The sequence below is a fragment of the Carettochelys insculpta genome, chromosome 5, assembly GCF_033958435.1.
Source record: "Carettochelys insculpta isolate YL-2023 chromosome 5, ASM3395843v1, whole genome shotgun sequence".
Taxonomy (NCBI): Eukaryota; Metazoa; Chordata; order Testudines; family Carettochelyidae; genus Carettochelys; species Carettochelys insculpta.
This window is the reverse complement of record NC_134141.1, coordinates 8,424,908-8,447,959: the sequence shown is the minus strand read 5'-3', so window position 1 is coordinate 8,447,959 and position 23,052 is coordinate 8,424,908. Positions and strand designations below refer to the sequence as shown.

The 23,052-nt window shown below is 43.6% G+C and overlaps 1 protein-coding gene across 6 annotated transcripts in view; it reads right to left on the bottom strand.

Moving 5' to 3' along the window:
* ZNF462 (zinc finger protein 462) overlaps positions 1–23,052 on the bottom strand; it is a 113,313-nt gene that overhangs the window by 19,479 nt on the left and 70,782 nt on the right. For all 6 annotated transcript variants that reach the window (XM_074994627.1, XM_074994628.1, XM_074994626.1 and 3 more), the window contains 2 exons: positions 5,338–5,605; positions 2,623–2,759 (listed from right to left, as the gene is read on the bottom strand). In XM_074994627.1, coding sequence (XP_074850728.1) covers positions 2,623–2,759; positions 5,338–5,605 — 405 coding nt within the window. The remainder of the gene's footprint in view (positions 1–2,622; positions 2,760–5,337; positions 5,606–23,052) is intronic.

Here is a 23,052-nt window from a genome sequence, read left to right as displayed (position 1 = left end):
TGCTGAGGCTGCCCTAACGAAGGTCAAACACCATGATGAGGTTATAGATCTGGTCGCAGGGTCATCGGGAAGAAGGATTTGTGTGGAGGATTCCGGTTTTCACCTGCTTTCTGGCCTTCATAGCTGTTTGTGTGTCTGAAAGAACTGCTTCCCGTAGGCCCTTGAAAATGGACATCATATGAGACTCTTCCCAAACCCAATTCTCATTCACACTAAAGCCTCTTTACTTTGCCTGGAAGGTGTAATGGTGAGTGACTCCCTGCAACGATGTTCTCAAAGTCTATTTACAAAGAAGTTTTGTCTAAAGAAGATGGGGGTACAGTGAAGGGAGAAGAACTTGGTTAAGGTTGGAAGCTTCCCCCACTCATTTCACAGTTGACTCTTCAGTTCTCTTCAGGTTTTTTGCATTTTCAGAACAAAAAAGCAGTCAAGTAGCACTTTAAAGACTGACAAAATAATCATTATTTCGTTAGTCATTAAAGTGCTACTTGACTGCTTTTTTGTTTTGATAGCATACAGACTAACAGGGCTATCTCTCTGGCATTATTCAATTTGCATTTTCAGGTTTTATTTGGTATGTCTAGAGATGTATAACAAGAGCATGAGATAGACTGGATACAGTTAAAAGACAAAACATATGTCCCTTTCCACAGGCCCAGATTAGAACAGGAGACAAAAGATGCTCTGCTTTACAGAGCTTGCTGGAAAATGGAAACAGAAGTGCAGCTCAGCAAGGAACACGAATGTGCAAATGCACAAACACACACACAATCCAATCTAGTAACTGATCTGGTCTCTATTATGTGCAGCCACCAGTAACTCTCAGGGGACTGTTCTGGCAACTGTGCAGAGAGCTACTTCCGTCTCAGCTGCCTCCTGAACTGCTCTGCTCTACCTGAAGACTCACCAAGGCAGGGGATCAAGGCTGTTCTGCATATCTAGAGCTGTGCAAAGTGGCTGCAGCGGTGCTAAGCAACTGACCCACAGAAAGGTTTATCTGCTTTCTTCTGGGGGTGTAGTGAAGATTAACTCCCTAATGTCTACACAACCCTCTGAGCACAAAACAGGCTACTAAAGCATATTACTGAACTTTTGCAGGTTTCCTCAGAAGTCCAGCTTTAGCAGAGATTTTCCAACCAGCTCTAGCAGACGACAACTCATTCACTTACTTACGCTTATTTATTCTCATTTTAAAAGTTGTGCCTAATCACATGGTCCAGACGTGAACACAAGGCAGAGAACAACATTCCTTGGGCTCCTATGTACCATGATAAATAAACAAACACCACCACGCACAAGCAATTCCTAGAAGGACCTCTGAACTCTTCTGACTCAATCACACCCCAGAAGTGCTGATAAACACATTCCTCACGGATGCCTCTATCTACCCAAACACACCTTAACCCACCTCCTCCTCAAAAGCCATAGAAGACAGACCCTGCAGATTAACAGACATGGGCTCTCTAGTGCTGTAATATGCGGTGAGGGTGAGCTTATCACTGACTTCTCTTACCTGTCAAGCTTTCACACTCACTATATCACATGACTTATGACTCCCAGGAAAGTCTCTCAGATCACCCCAGATGCCCCTTCAATGCAGCCTTTCCAACCTCTGGCAGTACCTATCAACTATCTGTTTCATTGCTTGGATCCTTTCTAACCCAGCAGCAGCCCAAAATAAAGTGCAGCATACAGTGTGACAGTGCCGCTGCAGAACCACCAACTCCCCCAGGAAAAGAGGGCACGTGAAGCCCACATATGCTCAGGATCAATACTGGACACCAAGATTCTGCTTAATCTGCAAGTTGGCAGGGTACCATTCCAGCACATGGGTTTGGATGTAGGCAGCCAACAGACCGTCTATAACCATCAAGTGTGAAAACTGTCTGCTGCAATCCCAGCCCAGAGAGTCTGAACAGGGGTCTCTTCTGAGCTTCCAGACCTGTGGTTAATAGAACAGGACAACCCCTAAATCAGCTCTTAATTTGTTTTAAAAAGTTTTGGCCATTTTTCGCTCCTCAGAATAGCTGACACAGGTCTGGTGAAGAAAGACATTTTAAGTCCCCACGGGATCCTCTGGGGGAATCCAGCAACAGAGCAGGTGAGAGAAATCCACCTTTTAAGAAAGGGATTAGAAGGTAATGGGTGCCTTAGAAATACATCTACATGATAAACACGTGTCTGGGTCAGCGGCAGTGTTCCCCATAAGCTGAGCACTTGGGAGGCCACCCAGGAGAGATTCAAATACTACGCAGCTGATTAGCAGAATGCCCATACCCTCCTGTAGCCTCAGTGCCTGTAACAAAATTTATTCCACACGTGGATAGAAAAAATAGAGGGAAAATTGGTCCAGAAGGTGCTGTTTTGCCCCACAGAGTGACAGGAAACATGTTGCACACACTAAACCAGTGTCAGATGATTGTAAACATTTTTGGCAGGAATTCTAAACAGCCGTTTCAAACCTGTCCTCCTTCCACTTTAGTCTGATACATTGTGCTTCAGAGAAAAGCAATAAAACGCCTTACAAACATGTGCCTGGGCTACTGGTCTACTCAAGACGTTATTGCTCTCACTCAGAGGGAGCGAACAGGCATTGTTCAGTGTTTTCTTTGATGTGTTTACCTCTGTGCAGGACAATGTGGTCGATCATGTTACGTTTGTATTTGGTGTGGTACAGGCAAAGAGGACAGCGCAGGTCTTTGGGTCCTTCTTCAGGAACAACTGAATGTCCAGCATCCACGTGCATAGTAAAAGCAGATCTAGAAAGCAAAGAGAAGCAGGAGAGAGAAAAATCAGTCTTTCAGAAGCCTACATATTTCAGGTGCCATAACTTTATTACAGAAATGTTATCTAAGGTGCTACAGATGCCACTTAGTCCTGTGTTTAAAGCCACATGACACTTCAGTGGGACTCTTCAAATGAGTAACAGATGTGTGTTTATATCTGCAGGATTGCACGCTTACATAGCCATCACGTACTCCACCAAAATATTCTATTGCTGTGGTTGCACTGCTACAGTTAATGCAGAAAAAGAATTTCCATTCCACACGGTCAGAAAGAGATCTTTGGGCTGAACTCTTCCATGCCTCATCTCTGCCAAGGGCAAAACATGTTCGGAAACTTTGAGCAAAAGCCCTTCAACTATTCTGGAGTCACAAGGCTGAAGATAAATGTCTTTCTGACAGGAGAACTATTCTTCCATCTTTTTTTTTTCCAGAAACAACTGAACAGCTACGCTCCAGATTTGGAATGTGAACAGACTTCCGGTAGCAGTAAATGTTCTGCACTATGTTTCAGGGGGAAAAAACCCAAATATTTTAAAAACAGTTATGAAGCTTTGAAAATGGAGGACTGATAAAAATCCACTAATGCATAGTACTGTGGCACTGCAAATTATGTTACTACTTGCATATTCAGAAGACAGTGCACTGCATACTCAGCTATACCTAACAAGTCAACTACTTACCTATCTGGCAACAAGTTCAGCTGTGGAGGTGGTGTTTGTAAACTTGAGCAGTTCAATAATTTTGGATTAAGGAGGGGTGCTGTTTCTAAATTCAGCAAGCAGCTTAACTCTTACATAAACTTTTACAAATAACAAGCAGTCCTGTGGCACTTAGAGACTAATAAATATATTAGGTCATGGGCTTTTGCGGGTATAACCCACTTCATCAGATGTAAAAAAAAAAAAAAAAAGGGAATTTACAGTTCCTTTTGCTCAACAGTGTGGAAATTACAGACTCTTCCGCCTTTGAGCCAGATCTAATGCCCAATGAAGTCAATAGGAATCTTTTCATTGACATTAGATGGGTGGTGTTCTGTGTCTCTTCATAATGAACAGAGGCTGTGACTTTTCTACACTTCTAAGAGGAATGACATAATCCCCAAATGCTTCGGAAACACCGCCTTAAGGAACACAAACTTCCCTGTCACGAGTGTCAATATATTTAATTCTATGACTGAAGACAATTTAAGACAATGGGATTTAAGACAATTTTGTTATGTCCAGTGTGACTGATTGGGAAATAAGTGATCAACACCAGTCTAAATCCCTAAGGCTACTTCTAGACTAGACATAGCAGTCGACCACTGATACGTTATTTTAGCTACTCCAACTGCGTAGCTCTAATTGACTTATCAGTGGTTAGCTTTGACACCTGTTTACATGGAAGAAGGTCAACGGGAGTGTTCCTTCTGTCGACCCTCCTTAATCCTCACCACTTACAAGGAGTTCTGGGGTCGACTCTGACCCTGGAAAGTGCTGTTTCGTGCATACGCAAAACAAAACCCCAAAAGATCAACCCTAAGTGTGTCGGTCTTCTGTGGCAGTGTAGACCTAACTTAAGAAAATAACAATCAGCAACCAGATATACATGGAGATAGCTGAGCTCTTCTTTTTGGGTTGTTTAATATTTGATGAAATATTCAGTTGTGCCATCGCATGCTGTTGGGTATATGTTGCACTTCTGCCATCTGAACTAGACAGAGGAGGATTATAAAAGTTCTATAAAACTACACAAAAGTTCTTTAGACCGTCAGTGGGAACTCTGTTACTTCCCTATTCGACAAACAATGGACCAGAGAGCCTGATCCAGAGGTCTGTCACGGCAGCTCCAACCAAAGAGGGTTATAGGAGCCCGCTGAGCAAACCCAGGCCTGATGGCGGACAGCTGTGAGCACTGGAGCAGAGGGGCTATATAAGGGAGCTCGGAGTGCAAGAAAGGGGAGAGACAGAGAGGGGAAGGGGATGGGCCAGGGAGTGGAAGGTTCTGCTTCCCTGTAAACTGGGTAACCAGAGGGTTTTCAGTGATCTACTGGATATAGGAGGTGGTGGTGTGTTCACACATAATAAATGCATGGGTGCCTGGAACTGGAGTCATTTCTTCTGCATTTGTGGACAGAACAGGGGCCTGGGGACCAGGAGTGTGAGAAGCCCCATTACAACTAAAACATCCACCTTCCTTTTTGCTCACACAGGCTTCTAATATTCTTCACAACCACAGGCAGCAGTTTTTGGAAGTGACATATACTCTTGTGCCTCAAGGCATCTACCAACTTCTAACTATTCATGGTCAGGAAGAATAATTTTCTGTGGACACACTATTCTGTAACAACCTACTGCAGGGACTCCTTGCACCTTACCTCTACAGCAGAGAGTATTGAAACAAGCAGGATTAGATTAACCCTGGACAGACTACCCTGGAAAGCAGCTCTTATGCATCTCTCCCAGATCATCCATTCCCATGTTTCTTCTAAGCTACAGTCTCAGGAACTAGCATGCTCGTCTCTTAAAGAGTGAGAAGTGACTTCCGTTTATCTTTTTTGTATGGTACTTACTTAAAGCCTGTATAAAATGAACAATCTTTGCACTTGAAGAGCTTCTTCCCTCCGTGTTTGTCTCGATAGTGACGCCGAATGCTCTGAATGTAACCCGAGGAGAATTCACAAAATTCACAGTTAAGGATGGCTTCAGTTTTCTGATCTGCGCCTGCAGCAGCCCCAGAAAGCGGGATAGGACTAATGTTGTTGTTGTTTCTGGCCAGAGCTGCTGACTGGTAGTGGTTCAGCTGTTGCTGAACATCAGGAGGTTCTGAGTATGAAGAATCTGGGAAGAAAGGGAAGGGAAGTTACACCAGTTGGTCAGAAAATTTGAGGTTTTAAGGACCTGATCCAAGCCCTGTTTACTTTGCTTGGTGTTTGATCAAGCCCTAAATTATGAAACTCTTAGGCCATGTCTACACTAGCCAAAAACTTCAAAATGGCCATTTTGAAGTTTACTAATGAAGCGCTGAAATACCTATTCAGTGCCTCATTAGCATGCGGGCGGCCGCGGCACTTCGAAATTGACGCAGCTCATCCAGACGGGGCTCCTTTTTGAAAGGACCCCGGCTACTTTGAAGTCCCCTTATTCCTATCTGCTCATAGGAATAAGGGGACTTCGAAGTAGCCGGGGTCCTTTCGAAAAGGAGCCCCGTCTGGACGAGCCGCGTCAATTTCGAAGTGCCGCGGCCGCCCGCATGTTAATGAGGCGCTGAATATGTATTTCAGCGCTTCGTTAGTTAACTTCGAAATGGCCATTTGCATGGCCATTTCAAAGTTTTTGGCTAGTGTAGACGTAGCCTTAGTCACTTCTTTCAGAAGCAGCACAGAGGCAAGAATGCTACTTGTTCATCTCTGTCATCTCAAATCTTAATTATATGTTACAACTGAGAACTGAAAATATTTTTAAATCTGATTATCAAGCAAAGGGATTCAAAATGAAGGCAGCATAAAAAGGAGCCTAGTTTCAAGAATCTGTAAACTATGAAATGGGGCACACTACTATAGTACTAAACTTTTTCTACATATGATGCATAATCCAAAACAAATTTGCAGCTGGTGTGAAAGTGGTTCATCCTTGTTAATTTATGCTAATTTACACCTGCTGAGGACCTAGCCCCTGATATTTACGAGTTATCATTTTTCCCCCTTGAAATTCATGGAATTATTGGAGAAAACCCTGAGCAAAGCTAGCCACAACAAAGTGTTTCAGTACAGAGCATTCACTCCAATCATGAACTAGCCACATCCTAACTTCTGAAATGATTTAGAACTTTAAAACACCAAAACATACATTCTCTAGTGGCTGATGTTTAAAAGTGAGACGATCTTAAAAAGGCTATTTAATCCTAAATCCCACTAAAGAGATTTCCTATCAGGTTTCCTTGAAAGATATTTTTGAAGTAGTGACAAAAACTTTGACATCACACAAATGAGTATCAAGGAGTCTAAGAGAATTTTAAATGCCATTAAAAATATCATGAATGAGAAACCTGACGGGGAAGGGGGAAAAGGGCAAAATCTCAGAATACAAACTAAAAACAAATATCTCCCACCCCCACACATAAAATAGGTCTTGCGTGAGACCTTTTCCAATACACTGTTTTGAATCTGGAGGTTAGGAATTCATAGGCTTTGTCCTGTATAACCGACAGCTGCCCATGAATGAAGGCAAATGAATACAGCACAGATGAATTTCAGTGTAACTTTCCTGAAAAGAAAACAAAGGGCTCTTTTCCTAAGCTTCCCTCCAACCCACCTCTCCAAAAAAGGGGCCAATAAACTGTACAAGCCACCTTCTTTTTTGATAGAGATTTAATTTTCCAAACTATAATTCCCTGAGGCACGATATGTAGGAATTCCCTAACACCCATACTTGATGGAACTTAATACCATCCATTCTAACCAATTAGTGAAGATAAACAAAAGGCAAGCAGTGTTCACATAGCACTCACTGGCGGGATGTCTCCCCACCTGTCTTCCAAAGAGTACAAGGCTTTCTTTCATTCTCCCAGCCAAAAAGGGAAGGGGAGGCATACGCACTTTAGAAAAGAAAAACAAAACAAGACAAAAACAAAACAGAGAGGAAAGTGAAAGAAGGTCTCCTGCCTCCCTTGGTTTATCACCAGGTGTAGGGCGAGGACAAAGGAATAAACATAAAGGATGCTGGTAAAATGAATTCAGTCCTCTCCCACATTTTTCTATCCAAGTCTCATGCACCCAGAGCAGACCAGGATGTAGCATGATGTATCACTGGCACATTCATTCTTCCTGTAGCAAGTTTGTTTGCCATTTCAGTAGTGGTTTACAGTGTTCCCCACACTTGCCTGGAACCTCCAGACTTGTTCAAACCAGTTCCCTATACCTTCCATGTTAGCAAAAGCCTAGCAAGCTAAGAGCAGACGCAGCCTTCACGAAAAGTCGTTACTCCCTCAGAGAGAGAGAGCAGACAACATACGGGCTGAGGGTAATGCAAAGGACCAAGTCATACGAGGTCATGGTATATTTTCTAACTTTCAAAGTAGGGAAGCAACTAATGTCTGGGTTACGTGACCCAACTGTTATAAAGACCCAAAGTCCTAGTGAGACATAGCCTCCCACAAAAGGAGCTGGCATCCTAATCATTTTGATGTCACAGCAGGTAGTTGTGTGTGCGTGCGTGTGTGCACGCCATTCAGACCTCCTGTAAATCAATGAACAGTATCTTGTTGAGTTATTCCTTAGCAACGAGTAGATTGAAAATTTCCCACCACATCTTCTAATTTAGGCTAGATCCTAAGCAGAAGTAAACGGTTGCATCTTTATCCACTCTAGTGGAGTTAGGCATATTTGTAGAAGCTGTGAATCTGGTCTTCATGTTCACCCATCAATATTTTGAATACTATCCATGAGTAAGAAACTCAGGTAATTAACATGTTTATGTGGAATCCACTCTGTGAAACCTGCGGAAATAAAGAGGCAGACTCACCAACCCACAGGCGGAAAAGGTGAACCAAAGATCAACTTTCGTATAATGGGAAATAGACACAAAGAACATTACGTGCATTTATAGTTGAATTTCCCTTGTTCGACTTTGATTTATACTAGTTTGTTTTCTATTTTTGGCCGATAGCACTTTTGATCCAAATATTCTACACTTAATCAGTACTTGAATATTTACAGAAAATAAGTTATCCACACAATGCTGTAGCTTGTGATTATACGTTCACCTTTAAACATTAACATTTATGCCTATAGCCCTGTATGACTATTTCATCCCTCTTCCTTTGCCAGTGTTTTAACTCTCTTCAATTCCTTGAGCATCACAAGACATAGCATTTCCTGAAGGAAAACAACTAGGATTAAGATGTATCTGTCACTTCTCTTGTTTTCTGAGAAACAAGTTGCCAGACTAGGAAACATTCTAGTTCACAGGGAAAATGTTTACAGACATGACTCTAACAAGAACAAGTAGGGTCCATTCCAAAAGCCCACTGAATGGAACAGAATCTTTCCATTGACTTCATTGAGCTCTACACTGGTAGTTTTCAATCTTTTTTCATGTGTGGCCACCTAAAATTTCTAAACGGAGATGCAGGCCCCTTTGGAAATCTTAAATATAGTCTGAGCTCCACGGATCACAAGTTGAAACCACTGTCGTATGGTTCCGACAATGTTTTGTGGACTCCTTAGAAGGTCTGCACATCCCTGAGGGTCCATGGACAACAGGTTGAACACCACTGCTCTAGATCAAGCCATGGGATCCAAAAGCCCAATGGAAAGACTCACAATTGGCTTCTGTGGGCTTTGGATCAAGCCCTTAGTGCAGGGGTTCTCAAAACATGGTCTGTGGACCACTAGTGGTCCACTGCCATCTTGCAGGTGGGCCGTGCGTTCCTTCTCCCCTCCCCTTCCCTCCACGGTGGGGAGCCTACCCTGGCTCTCCAGCCCTGTGCCCCTCCCATGTTTCATAGCTATGTATCTACGTTTTTATGCTACAGAAAACTAATATGAATAATTCACTATTTAAGGTATTTAGAAATAAGTAAATGCATTTTGCCATCATGGGTGGTGGTCCACGGAAAGGTGTTCATTGGGTGGAGTGGGCCACGTACCAAAAAAGCTGAGAACCACTGCCTTAGTGTGTGGTACGGCAAGGAATGTGCATAAGTAGAAGTCAAGTTATGGGTAAACAGAAAAGAAGACATCATGCAATAAAGACTTGTTACATTCTTTACGCTGAGCAATTCAGTATAAAGGGGAGCAGATACCCACAACTCCGCAAAAAATGAATACGTGAGTAATGAATCCCATCCCTGTTCAGGAAAGTATTAAAGCACCTGTTTAACTCCCATGCAACTGAAATAAGGGCTTTTAGACAGGGCATGTCTAGAAGCACCTGGAGTTACACTTGGGGTAAGGAATGTGTTTCTCTAGTGTTCATACAGCAGCTAGCACTAAAGAGTCCCAACATGATTGAGTCCTCCAAGCACTACCACAATATAAATGCTAATTAATAATGAGACAAGGGAAAGAGATCTGGATATAAGGAAAAAAGGCAGTTTTGACAGTACATGATACAGGCTGAACTTCTGCAATCCAGCACTCTCAGGACCTGACCAGTACTAAACGAGAAAATTTGTCCAAACATGGGAGGTCAACATTGTCTAGCACATTACCAACACTTCCATTGTTTACGGTGCTCTTGAGACATTTAGGGGTAAATTAGAGCTAAATAACAGCACAGAACACAGAGAACCAAGACTGCTGGCTTTAAACAAACTTTATGGGACCCTGGGAAACACCGCCACACCCATTATAAGGGGTGGCCCATGCTGGATTATGGATGTTGCCAGACGAGAGAGGTTCAACCTGTAGAAATTACATCCCAGTCTTTTACTGAACCCAGATGGGCAAGCTCTCAAAAGGCATTTGCAGTCTAGGTCCACAGTAGAATGAGGGTCCCGCAAGCAAGCTTTGAAGAAAGCAAGGAAACACAGTTACAGTATTTCAAGGTTGAATCAAAGCACAGAAAAAAGACGACGACAGACATTCAGCAGACAGGGAGCAGTTAGAAAATAATGAAAATATTATTAGAAAATAATGGAAAATAGAAAATAGTGGAATGCAGAAAGCCAAAAGAGATTCATAAAAAGGAAAAAACAGCCAAGAACCAGGACTCAGAACGGGGTAAGAAAAACTAACAATCCTTTAAGAACACATTCAGAACACGAGAATGGCTAACATAACAAAGAAAAAAATGGGATATTGCTATATACAGATATAAGAAACACACCAAAATCGGATTAGGAAGCAACAGATCAACTGGGTCAAAACAGTCAAATATTAAAACAAATACCAAAAGATTTGTTTTTACTAATGATTTTTACATATGGCATACTATACCACTCCGAAAGTTTACTAAGTGTGATAAAACACAGAATGTTCACCCTTAGAAAGGACAGCAGTATACACATCAACAAAGGAAATTTGGGTAGTATCTGAAACTTGGAAGAACAGTGGATACAGGAGAAAATATGGTGACTTGAAATGTAACCTGTAAGATATTGCTATAGGACTAGCAGACAACTAAACTCCTGCCTACACAATAGGAGGGGATGCACTATTCAGAAGTGATCACCGCTGGCCTAATTCTGCTCTCAATAGCTGCGTCTACACGAGCCGGCTACTTCGAAGTAGCCGTGCCAATTTCAAAATAGCACCCGCCATGTCTACACGTGGCGAGCGCTATTTCGAAGTTGAAATCGACGTAAGGCGGCGAGATGTCGAAGTCGCTATCCCCAACAGGAGATGGGAATAGTGCCCTACTTTGACGTTGAACGTCGAAGTAGGGCATGTGTAGACGATCCGCGTCCTGCAACATCAAAATAGCGGGGTCCGTCATGGCGGCCATCAGCTGAGGGGTTGAGAGATGCTCTCTCCAGCCCCCGCGGGGCTCTATGGTCACCGTGTGCAGCAGCCCTTAGCCCAGGGCTTCTGGCTGCTGCTGCTGCAGCTGGGGATCCATGCTGCATCCACAGGGTCTGCAACCAGTTGTCGGCTCTGTGGATCTTGTGCTGTTTACTGCAAGTGTGTCTGGGAGAGGCCCTTTAAGGGGGTGGGGCTTGCTGTTGCCCGGGAAGTGCTAGTCCGCTCTATGACCCTGTCTGCAGCTGTTCCTGGCACCCTTATTTCGATGTGGGCCGCTTCGGCGTATAGGCTCTCCCCTGCAGCACCTACTTCGATGTAGTGCTGCCCAACGTCGACGTTGAACATCGACGGCACCAGCCCTGGAGGACGTGTAGACGCTATTAATCGAAATAGCTTATTTCAATGTAGCATACACATGTAGACATAGCTAATGAAATCAGTGACCTTTACGCTACTGACTTTGAAGGGAGCAGCTAGGTAAGCACAGATTGCTTATGAAAATTCCATCTACAGGGAAACTATGTGCTTATAACCATATGGCGAAGTGATCATAGAATCAGAGAATACTAGAACTGGAAGGAACTTTGAGAGGTCATCAAGTCCAGCCCCCTGCCCTCCCAGCAGGACCAAGCACCATCTAGATCATCCCAGACAGATGTTTGTCTAACCTGCTCTTACACATTTCCAATTAAGCAAATTCCACAACTCTCCCAGGCAATTTAGTCCAGTGTTTAACCACCTGGAAAGTTGGGAAATGTTTCCCAATGTCCAATCTAAACCTCCAATTTAAGTCTAATGCTTCCTGTCCTAGCATCAGAGCTTAAGGAGACTCACCTGAACTAATTATATGCAGTACGAACTGCGAGGTGGGATGGGGAAGAATTTTTGTGAAGATAATCCACACCAACTTGTCTTAACTATTCTTGTGATAGATGTGGATGCACCTAGTCTAACCATTGCATTCTGGGAAAATCTGGGGTACTCTCATAATGACGACTCAGTAACGGGCAAAGGATAAAATGCTCAAAAACATCTAAGCCTTTTGGGAGCCTAAACAATGGGACTCAGGCACTTTTCAAAATCTGACCTTAAGAGCCTGGAGAATATGGACACAGAGCATTTCAGCAACACTTTAGCCAGTGAACACAGGGTGCTCTGCTAGACAGAAGGGAAGGAGTAACAATGGCCACTCCAGTTAGGAGGATCTAGTAACACAGAAGAACAACAGCCCTTCTCTACCCAGTCACATGACTATTTTTTACACTAGACATGGCAACACATGGCTGGCTGCTGTGGTCCCATTCCTGATATGTACAGCCAGACAAGGGCACTAACCGTTTCCAAAGTTTGTTAAAAACTGTGGTATAAGGCAGGAGTGGGCAATGAGCAGCCCAGACACGGATCAACAGGGTTAGCCCCTAGTTGGCCACCAGATCCCGGATTTACCTGAGTGCCAACAGGTACTGCCGTGCACAGATGCCATTGGCCGCGGTTCACTCCTCCCGGCCAATGGGAGGTGTGGGAAGCAGCACAGGCTCGGCCACCGCTGCCTGCAGCTCCTATTGGCCAGGAATGGCAAACTGCAGCCATGGGGAGCTGTAGGTAGTGCCTGCCTGAGGCGGGGCACAGGGCATGTAGCCTGAGGCAACTGCAGCCAATGTCCCAGGTGCAAGATGTGGCATAAATCAACCCCCAAGGCAGGAGGTGTAAGGCATGGGGCAACCCTCTCACAGGCTCCACCCCTTCTCCAAGGCACGGTCTTGCTCTGGTCCCACCCCCAACCAATGCGTCCCAGGGAGTTACCAGGGCTTGGCCCGGTGGCAGCAAGGGTCACCTCTCCTCCACCACTCATTGGGCAGGTGATGGGAGCCGGGAGTGGCCCAACAGGCTGCTTTGCCCCACTCCACTGCCCTCCCAGCCCACCGTGCCTTGCTTCTCTGCAGTAGCACATAATGGAGTAGTCTTGAGCAAATTCATTGGAGCGTGCCATTGTGCTCAAGAATTGTTCGTTCGTTTGTTTTTATTTGGAGGAAAGAAAAATAAATTTAGTTTTCCATCCCAGGCTATGAATTTGAGACTCCAAGACAATGGAGTTGAAATCCCACACAAAAAAGCCGAGCATATAAGATCTGTCAATCAACACAAAGCCATCAGAGCAACCACCCGTTTAGGCAGATACAAATGCAAGCGTTTAACTACCAGGCACAGAGAAGCAGTAGGAAAATTATACAATGACACTGAAACCACAAAAAAAATTCAAACGAGTGCCTCAGTCTTTGAGACACTGAAGTCCATGGGGCTATACAGCTAGCTTTGAACATGTGCTCAGCGCTGCTGAGAGGTGCCGCAGGCTCTGGAGCAAGATGGGAGGGGGGCATGGCTCTGTGACAAGGGGCAGGGCCTGAGGCACTCAGGCCTCGGCACTGCTGTGATCACAGTGCTGGTCGCCACCTCCTGCCCCCCGCAATCCTCCAAGCCGCATGCAGCAGGAGCTGCGTTGCTGCAGCAGTTCAAAGGGGCCAGAAACTCCAGGCATTGTCACTCCTACTTTGGCAACAGCGGCCCCTCTGAAAGGCCAAGGCCAGGGGTAAACTGCCCCCTTTGCCGCTGCCAACTCCCTCTTTGTCCCCCGTCTGCAGGCCTGCGTGTGCTTCAGTGCTTGCAAAATTGGGGCCGGAAATGGAGAGTACATTGCATAAGAGACACAATATTGGAGTACATGAGGAACATGAGTACTTACAGTAGCTTCTAAGCCATAAGGAGGGATAGATTATTGTCCAAAGATGGATAAAAAAAATGAAGCCATTCCTTCCCTGTAAAAGTCACACCATCACAGAAACTACGAAGTCACCGACCATCTTCTCGTGCAGGGGTGAGGAATGAAACCAAATAAGAAATCGGAAGGTGGAGGAGCTCTTATCCAGCTCCAGAATTTAGAACAAAGAAAGTGTGAGTGATTGGGATGTATCAACAGTTATTTAAAAGCTTCTTTGGCCAAAAATGGAATACCATGAAAAGATCCAAGTCAATACAGAACTGGAATAGAAACTTCAGAATTGGGGGCATATGAGAAAGACTAACACAGAAATCCTTAGAATGTTATTTGATTTACTCTGAACAGATTCACAAAGGGAAGACTAAAATAAAGAGTGACACACACACACACACACACACACACACACACACACACACACACACGGCAGGAAAAAACCACACAGGCAAATGGTTTCTCCTGTGCCCAAGAAACCACACACTGAACAAGTTAACGCCAGTCAAGGTGGGATTTTCAAATAAATCCATACAATTAGGAAACATAAATCCATACAATTAGGAAATAGGAATGCCACTGAAACACAAAACGGGACTCCCAAGTACCTGCTCAGGCAGTGTCGAGAGGATATCCCACTCATGCGGCAGCAGCAGCAGCAGCAAGAAACGTGGGAAGGTGGGGAAGTAGCATTCTGCAAAGATCACGAAGATGCCATACGTTTGTTCACACACAACTGACCCGAAACAGGAATTTGTGGGAGGGTGAAAGAGCGTGAAGATGAAACAGCGGGGAAGGAGAAGGAGGGTGACAAGACCGAGAAGGATTCAACACAGAGTGGAAATGTGCTTGTGAAAATACCAAGCGTGCCGGGAAATTTAGTAGGAATCAGATTCTATTTATTTATTTTTAAATTGAACTCTCAGGGCTTAATTCTCATCTATACAAAGGGTCTCCTTTGTCACAACAACACGAGGTAGCCATGGGGTAAGTAAGGATCAGGCCCTCCATCTTTAGGCACTGCCAAGGAAGGAGCCAGAGAAAGATCTGAGGGAATGAAAACAAAAGCCCGACACACACTACTTTACACAGCAGAGAGGAACAACTCCTGTTTGAGGAGGCATTAAAGAAAGGGACTACTGAATGTACACTGGAGGAAGTTATGCCAGCACTGTGTATCGAGAGCTCATCTGTGAGGCTTTGATTATTTCTGGCCATTTCTTTTTTAATGTTAAAAAGAGTATTATAGGTGTATGGAAGGTACAACAGAGGACAATCAGAATGATACACATACTATAGAAACTTAGTTGTTCTAATAAAAAAGCTGGAGAAACTAGATCCATGTTCCTTTGTAGCTTTTATTCTCTTTTTTCCCCCCTCTTTGAGTTAGATGTTCTTGTGATTCTGACTACAACGGAAAGGGAGTTTAAGTTGAAAACTCTTTGTGCTGGTGTTAAAATCACTTAGAAAGTACAAGCATGGAGAGGAAAACAACAAAAGGAATCGAGAAGGTGAAATTGAGAAAGTGAAATTATTTTACACAGCAAGGGATGCAGACTGCTCCCCACTGAAGTCTACGGGAGTTCTCCAATTGATTTTCTGCTGGGCACAGGATCAGGTGTACAGTAGTAATAATACACTATGTAATCAATTACAAGAAAAAGCAATAGGAATTATATATATTTCAGAAGAGAGAAAAGGAATTGGAGAAAGAAGTTGTACCATATTATTTTTATCTGCAGGGAGAGGACCAACCAATGAGCTTCCTGCCCCCTCACATCTTGAAGTGTCCTGTACTGCCAGGAATTTCTATTAGCATTGGCATTCAAGGCCTCTATTTATCCACACAGTCGGCACAACGTGGCCAGCAGCCTGAGCGATGCTGTTCTACCGAACTGCTGAGCTGGAACGATCACTTCAAGGTAGGAAAGGACACTATTCTGTGTATCCAGTCAGTCTTTGGCCATCAGTGCTCTTGCTCCTTTACCCCTACTCTCTTCAAAGCTGCTTTCTTGGTTCTGTTTCTAGCGTCAACTTTTCCTCAAAAAATGTGTTTATCACTAGTGCATGCCAAGCACAATTCCATTCTTGCAAACACCAATTACTTTTCCGCAACATGCTCCCTTCTCTGTACGTTTTTCAGGCCTGAGAGGAATTCTGTGGTCAAGGGTGTTTTCTTCATTGGGATTTTCCTCATTGTGATGCCTGCTGAATAGCTTTACATATCTGGATTACCTGTCTGAGTGTGCAGCATCAGTCAGAGACTGCTGTTCAAAGCATGAGCACTGCAGTAGGCTGGAAGTATGCTGCCACCTGGATGTACTAGCTGAACAGTTCAATAACACAGGTCTGGTTTCAACCCTAGAGTTACACAGTTTGCTATTCTAGTGATAAAAGTCTTTAGTCTAAACATAGGGCAGGACTTTGATACAAACAAAACGTATTTGTATTTCAAATGTCAGATCTCAGGACCCACGCTATTGCAAAAGATTTTAAAATAAAAGTTGTCCATTTAGTTGTACTCTCTTGTGCAGTTTCATTCATAGTGCAGCTGTAGCGTGGTAAATGAAGTTACACAAAAGATGAATTGTGCCATTATGGACCAGGTGGAAAAGCAAAGCAGAGAGGTTAAATACTAGCGAGAGCTACTCAGATACAGATTTAACATTAAGAGTTAGGCATGACTAATAATAGTTAGCTTCTTAATTTATGTAGATTTTCCATTTAGCATTTATTCTTCATTCCGACTGTGGCGCACTTTATGAACTTGTAACCATCTCAGACTTCTTTTATTCTGCTCTGTGATTTCTTTCCTGTTTAATTACCATGATCATCAAACACTAAGGCTACGTCTACACTACAGTGACCGGTCAACAGAAGCCACTGTCGGAGATTTCTTCCACCAAAACTTCTGTCGACAGAGTGGTCCACTCACAAAAGCGGATTGAAAAAGTGATCTCCTCTGTCGACAGAGAGTGGCCGGACTGCTTGGCCCTCTCTGGACAGAACACAGCAGACAAGGCTGCCAGGTGTCCCAGAAGCCCTATCTGTAGACAGAGGGCCCCCCAGAGCGTCCACGTGGGTTTCTTTTTTTTTGGACAGATTCTGTCGAGAAAGGCGTTCTGCCTCATGGAGGAGAGGCAGAAGGCTGTCAACAAAAATGCAGAGCTCTATCGACAACATGTTGACAGAACGCATTTTTAGTGTGGATGCTCTGCGGGTTTCGTCAGCAAAATCCCTGTTTTGTTGGAAAAACCCTCTGTGTAGATGTAGCTTAACTGTTTAAATGTGCCTGCACTGCTCGGGGTGTGTGAACATGCTTGTGTGTGCAAATGGAAAAGTATATGCACAGTAGACCCCCAACTTACACGTTTTCGACTTATGCATTTCTTGTGGGAGCCAGGAAAGTGACCAGCACTGCTGAGCCTGGCTCCCAGTTGCTTACCACTCCAGGAGCCAGTAAACTACCAGTGCTTCTGGGCCTGGCTCTGGGCTCCCCGCCACTCATGGGAGCAGACAGCCAGGACCAGGGGACCCAAAGGCTCCCCCCATCCAGTCCCAGCTCATGCGGAATTTGACTTATGTGTACACACACACACACACACACACACACACACACACACACTGCAGTAACTGAGCCTCATATATTTAATTACATAGTTTCTTGCACCTTCCTCTGAAGCCTCTTTCACTGGATTAAATGGATACCTGGGCGAATTCAGTTTGGCAACTGCTGTTCTAGGACTAAACTTGCTCTGAAGAATATCAAAATTAATATGGGCACCTTGGCAAGGTGCAATGGATCACTGGTCTTGAATCTTGGCCCACGGGTCCCCAAAGAGTGCCAAGACCAGGACTGCCACCTGACGGATCTCTAGAACCAGCACAGGAAGGGACTGGTGGAACTCTGGCCCACCAGAAACTTGACCTGTGAAGCTCCTGATTGGAGCAGACATCCAGTTCCACTAAGTGACATCATGCCCAGCCCCTCTGATTGGCCTGATGGCATTATTTAAACCAGGAAGGGAATCAGGAAGTTGTCTGAGCAACCGAGTGAACCTGGTGCTGTACTTGAACTATAACTCTGGCTTGACCCCAGGTACTGCTCCCAGGTTCCTGACTCTGAGTCGACCCTTGGCACGGCTCTCTGACTCCAACTCAAGTTCTTACCCTGACACTGATTCCAGCTCAGTCGTGAGCAGAAATGCTGACCATGGCCCTCTCTGGCTTTGGTTCCTAGCCTCCAACTCCACCTCTGATGGCTCTCTCTCTGTTACTATTCATCTCTGACCACTAGATCTTGCTATCTACATCTCGATCCCCACGCAAGGTTAAATGACTGAGCATTTGGAGATGCAGGTTCTATTCTACACTTTGCCATGATTTTCTATGCAACTTTAGTCAAGACACATTGGTCAATATTTACAAACACGAGTGCCACATCTCAGTGCTAAAGTCCAGCTGGCACTTAAAGAATCAAAACTATATATTCAGATGCCTAAGTAAGTAAGTAGATACCAAACTTCAAGCACCCAGGCATGAAAATGTTGATATTAATTTCCATGAACCTACATCTTCATACACCAAATGAACATAAAACCGACCCCCCTTTGAGGTCCTCTGATGGAAGGTGCTACACACTGAACCTCTCTGATCCAGAACTCTCTCATCCATAATCCAGCATGATTTTAGTTAGCCGGATGAATGGGTATGGACAAGTTTCCATGGTCCCATAAAGCATGTTTACAGCCACCAGTCCTGGTGCTCAGTGTTCTGTGCTGTTATTTAGCTGCAATTTATCACTAAACATCTTCTTAGAGCCCGGCAAGCATTCTAATGTGCTAGACAATACTGCCCTTCCATGGTCTGGCACATTCTCTTTTTTGCACTGCTCAGGTCCTGAGGTTGCTGGACTAGAGAGGTGCAACCTGTAGTAATTAAGAATGTTACTAGGTTTCCCAGGTGTCTAGTTTTCAATTTGAAAGTCCAGGTGAAAAGAAGACCTGAAAACAATGTTCAGTCAAACCTAATGACCAGACACTAAGTCTGGTAAATTCAGGCAAGGAGGCACTGGCTCATCACACGTCAGTCTCTACTCTGCTGGACCCATTTCGGGAGAATACAACTCTGCACACCAGCTCCAGGGTGAGTCCCACCCAAACCTAAGAGAGCAAATCAGAAAGGGGGAAAACATGAGCAATGAGAGGTGGAGGGGGAAAAGAGGATAAAATGAGCGTAGGGCTTCAGGGTAAAAGGCGGGGCAGAGGTGGGGCCTCAGAAGGGAAGAGACAAGGAGGTTTTTAAATATTACAAAGTCAGCAACCATAGCCTTAACAGAGGAGTGACATACTGGAATCACTCTTTCCCCTGTGGCATCTGTCAAGCAGAGATACAAATGCTTCGAACTAACTGGCATTCTCGTGCTAGTAGCACTTTTACTGGTTGTTGGGCCACCATAAAACACAGGAAGGACAGAGAGTGGTGGCAGCTCCTCAGAGCAAACTCCTATTAACTTCAATGGGAATAAAGTTAGACCAATGCATCATGATTCTGCAAACCGTGCCTTCGCTATTTTCAGGTTGGTTGGAGCGACAGTGAAAGCAAAGCGTTTTATTTTTAAGTAATCACTGTCATCCTCCAAATTTTTTTTTTTTTTTTTTTTTTTTTACTATTTTTTCCCTTTAGCATCTTCTTTCACTCTTGCACTCTGAAAGGTGATTAAGATGTGTTCTTTCAACAGCTGTTTGTTGGTCTTTGTCCCCTGAGAAAGGCTACCCTCTTGTGTACCTTACAAATCTATATAACATTGTCAAAATGTATTTGCTGTCTTAAGTTCCTCTATTCTAAATAAAGGATAAAATTTAGGAAAGCGTTAATCAAAATCAAAAGTGCGATACCTTACATGGAAAAATGCCAAACACTGAAGCAGCAAACTTAAAGACCTGACCAAAGAATTACGCATATGCTTAACTTCACGCTCTTTAAGTACTTTCCGAGAATTCAGTATGCCCACTGTGTGTCTGTACAGTTAAGGACATACAGTAAACTCTTTCATATCCGGCAGCCCCGGGACTGGGAGGTTGCTTGATAATTAAATATCCTGGACAATAGAGGGGAACACCTAGCAATGCATAACACTAAAAGAACATCAGAATGAGATATTAAGAAACAAACAAAAATATGTGCAGAGTATGTTATTTACCAACAACAGTAGTATTGTATGCTGTAACCTTATACTGTACTTGCTGTATTTATTTGTATTTACTTTCACTATACTGTACTCATGGAAAACGTAACTAACATTTACTTATGGTTAAAATGTTGGTTATTTGGGGGTTCCAGATGATAGAATGCTGGATATGAAAGAGTTCAGGATACTTGAGAACTTTCTTGAACCTAAGTTGGGAACAACTGATGGTCCTTCATGTTGCCAGGATAGTAATTGTTCTGACTTGCACCTTCACTGAAATCAGCACAAATATACAACTAAAAAAGTAAAAGTTATCCAGTGTGCTGATAAAATGTTATCCAGTGTGACTGTGGGTGTGCACAGGGAGAAAGCCACTTGTTTTCATCGCGTGTTCATCTCAACGTTAGCCAATCACCAAAGTTCTTCTGTGCAGTTGCACATCCAACTTAAGCCTTGCAACTTAGGCTTTGTTTGAACTTGCACTTTTGTCCTCGCTGCTTCTCTGCCTTCTCAATCAAACAGAAGCCAAATAAAGGAGTTCCAGCTTCAAAGGGTTTGTTTAAAAAAACCATGAGGCCTGTGCAGCAAAAAGGATACTTCCCTGTTCCCACATCAGCAATGTTCCTATGAAACATCCCCTGATATCAATCTTCTGAAACTTAATAATGTAACAGACTTTGAGTATGGAATCCTTATGGAAAAAAGATTGTGTGACATTGTAAAACACTAGCTGCTGCTAGCAAATAAAATAAAAATAAGGTGAAAATTAAAGGGCTGGCTTTATGAGTAATGGATTTAGAGATAAAGGTCAGGAAGACCTAGAATACATGGTCTTTGGTGCTTTGGGCAATGACTGAGTTAAAATACTGCTGTTTAGTGAATTTCATTTTCCTTGCATCTGCTTTGATTTTGGACACTAGGGTAAATAGGTGTATTTTGAGTTGCAGCTTAAAAAAAGGGTGGAGGGGATGGGGAAGGGACGGACATACTGATGCCTAACATAAAGCAAAACTCAAAAAAGCTTCTGTTTTGAACATTGCTGACTCTACGTGTGTTCTGTAATGTAAGCCTGTATTTATGACTGACAAATATTTTTCTTGGCACACATGGAGCTAAGGGGATGGCCACTCAGTTGCAGGAGCATGCGTAAAGAGTATTGTATTGCTTTCCAAAGGGTATACCTGGTTAACACCTAAAAGCAAAGACTCTTGCTCTGCGGTGACTGCACAAGACATTAGAAGCTACTCTTCCCAGAGCTGAATGGTTTATAACATACAGCCCACATCATTCTTGGTGTAGCTTCCTTGATCAGATATTCCTAATGAGGTGGGTCAAATATGTGCATTATACATTATTGCATTAGCTATGGTTTGGGCTATTTATACAATTCCAGATTCTGAGAAACTTATTCATACAGACTAGTACTTTCCTCTGCAATCCCACCAAAAAAATCAACAGCGCTACTCCGAAAAATAAGTACCACTCAAAGCGAGCAAGGGTGAGCATCTGTGATGACTCTACTTGTAACTACAATGTGTGTGGAGGTAATAATAAAAATGCCAACCCATTTATTAAGCTGTTGGGCAATTTTCTGTGCTTTATATGTTATAGGTCCCACTCATGTGCTGCTTTGTCTTTCTTCCAATGAAACAACATGGTCCTTCAGCTTCTAAATGTGTGTGTCTAGAACTGGACCATGCATGGAAGACATTCCAGCTTTTAACTGGACTGTCCTGAAATTAAATTCCACATTTATGGGTCTCAGAAGCTTCCCTTGGAAAGCAATAAAGCATCTCAGATCTTAAGGCTCAGCCTTGCAAACACTTAATCATTGGCCTAGTGTAACTACCGGCTGGCAATGTGAAAGATGTGAGCCTCTTTCCATTTTTAAAGGGATGGGGTAGGTTATGGTATGGTCTCTACCTGGAAAGTCCAATCTAGCTTTCCCTGGTTTTCTTGGAAGATCTCAGAGCATATGCAGTGTGGCTTACTCTGAAAGAAGGGATAATTAATCTACAACACTGGCCTTGCCTACAGTAAGGAAATTTGTACTCTAACAGGTACCCCAGCATATCTTACTTGTGTGTATTACTGGATTAAGGTCACGAAGGTAAAACCACACCAGAGTGGCATGTCTATGACTAAATCTACACTTCCAGAGAAAGTTGACCCAATATATGCAACTCCAGCTAGGAGAATAGCATAGCTGGACTCAATGTACCTTAGGTCAAATTTCTGTGGCATCCTCACCGCAGGAGGTTGATGGAAGAAACTCTCCTGTCAACTTCCCATCCGCTTCATGACCTGGTGGACTACCAGGGTTGATGGGGGGACAAAGCCGTCCATTTGGCAGGTCTTTACTAGACCTGCTAAATCAAACTCTGGCAGATCAATCCCCAGAACATCAATCTCTCAGTAAAAGAAGACAAGTCCTTTGTTACAAGTCTGTGCTTGTGTAATACACCAATGTGGGTTGCCTTACTGGAGACAGAGACAAAGACATTCTCTCTTCAAACTGCTCCATAGATGTGGAAGTGAAATAGAGGTGTGCAGAAACCTGCCCAAATGGAGTTCTGAACAGTCTGACAAAACACAAAAACAAACTCTCAAATACTTTGAGTCTTGTTCTCATGATGTTATGATTTCACAAGCTTGCCAGTCACTATCCATTCCTCAAGTCCAGACAAGACCTGACTGTCTAATTTAAAACAATCAGAAGGAAAGGAGTAAAGCTGCATGGCTCCAATGAAGCTCAGTAGCATTATAGCCATGGATTTGGCCCTTTGTCTGGATTATTACTGTGTAAAACAACATATTACATGTGATTATGCTATACACAAGACTGCATACTACTTAAAATATTTAC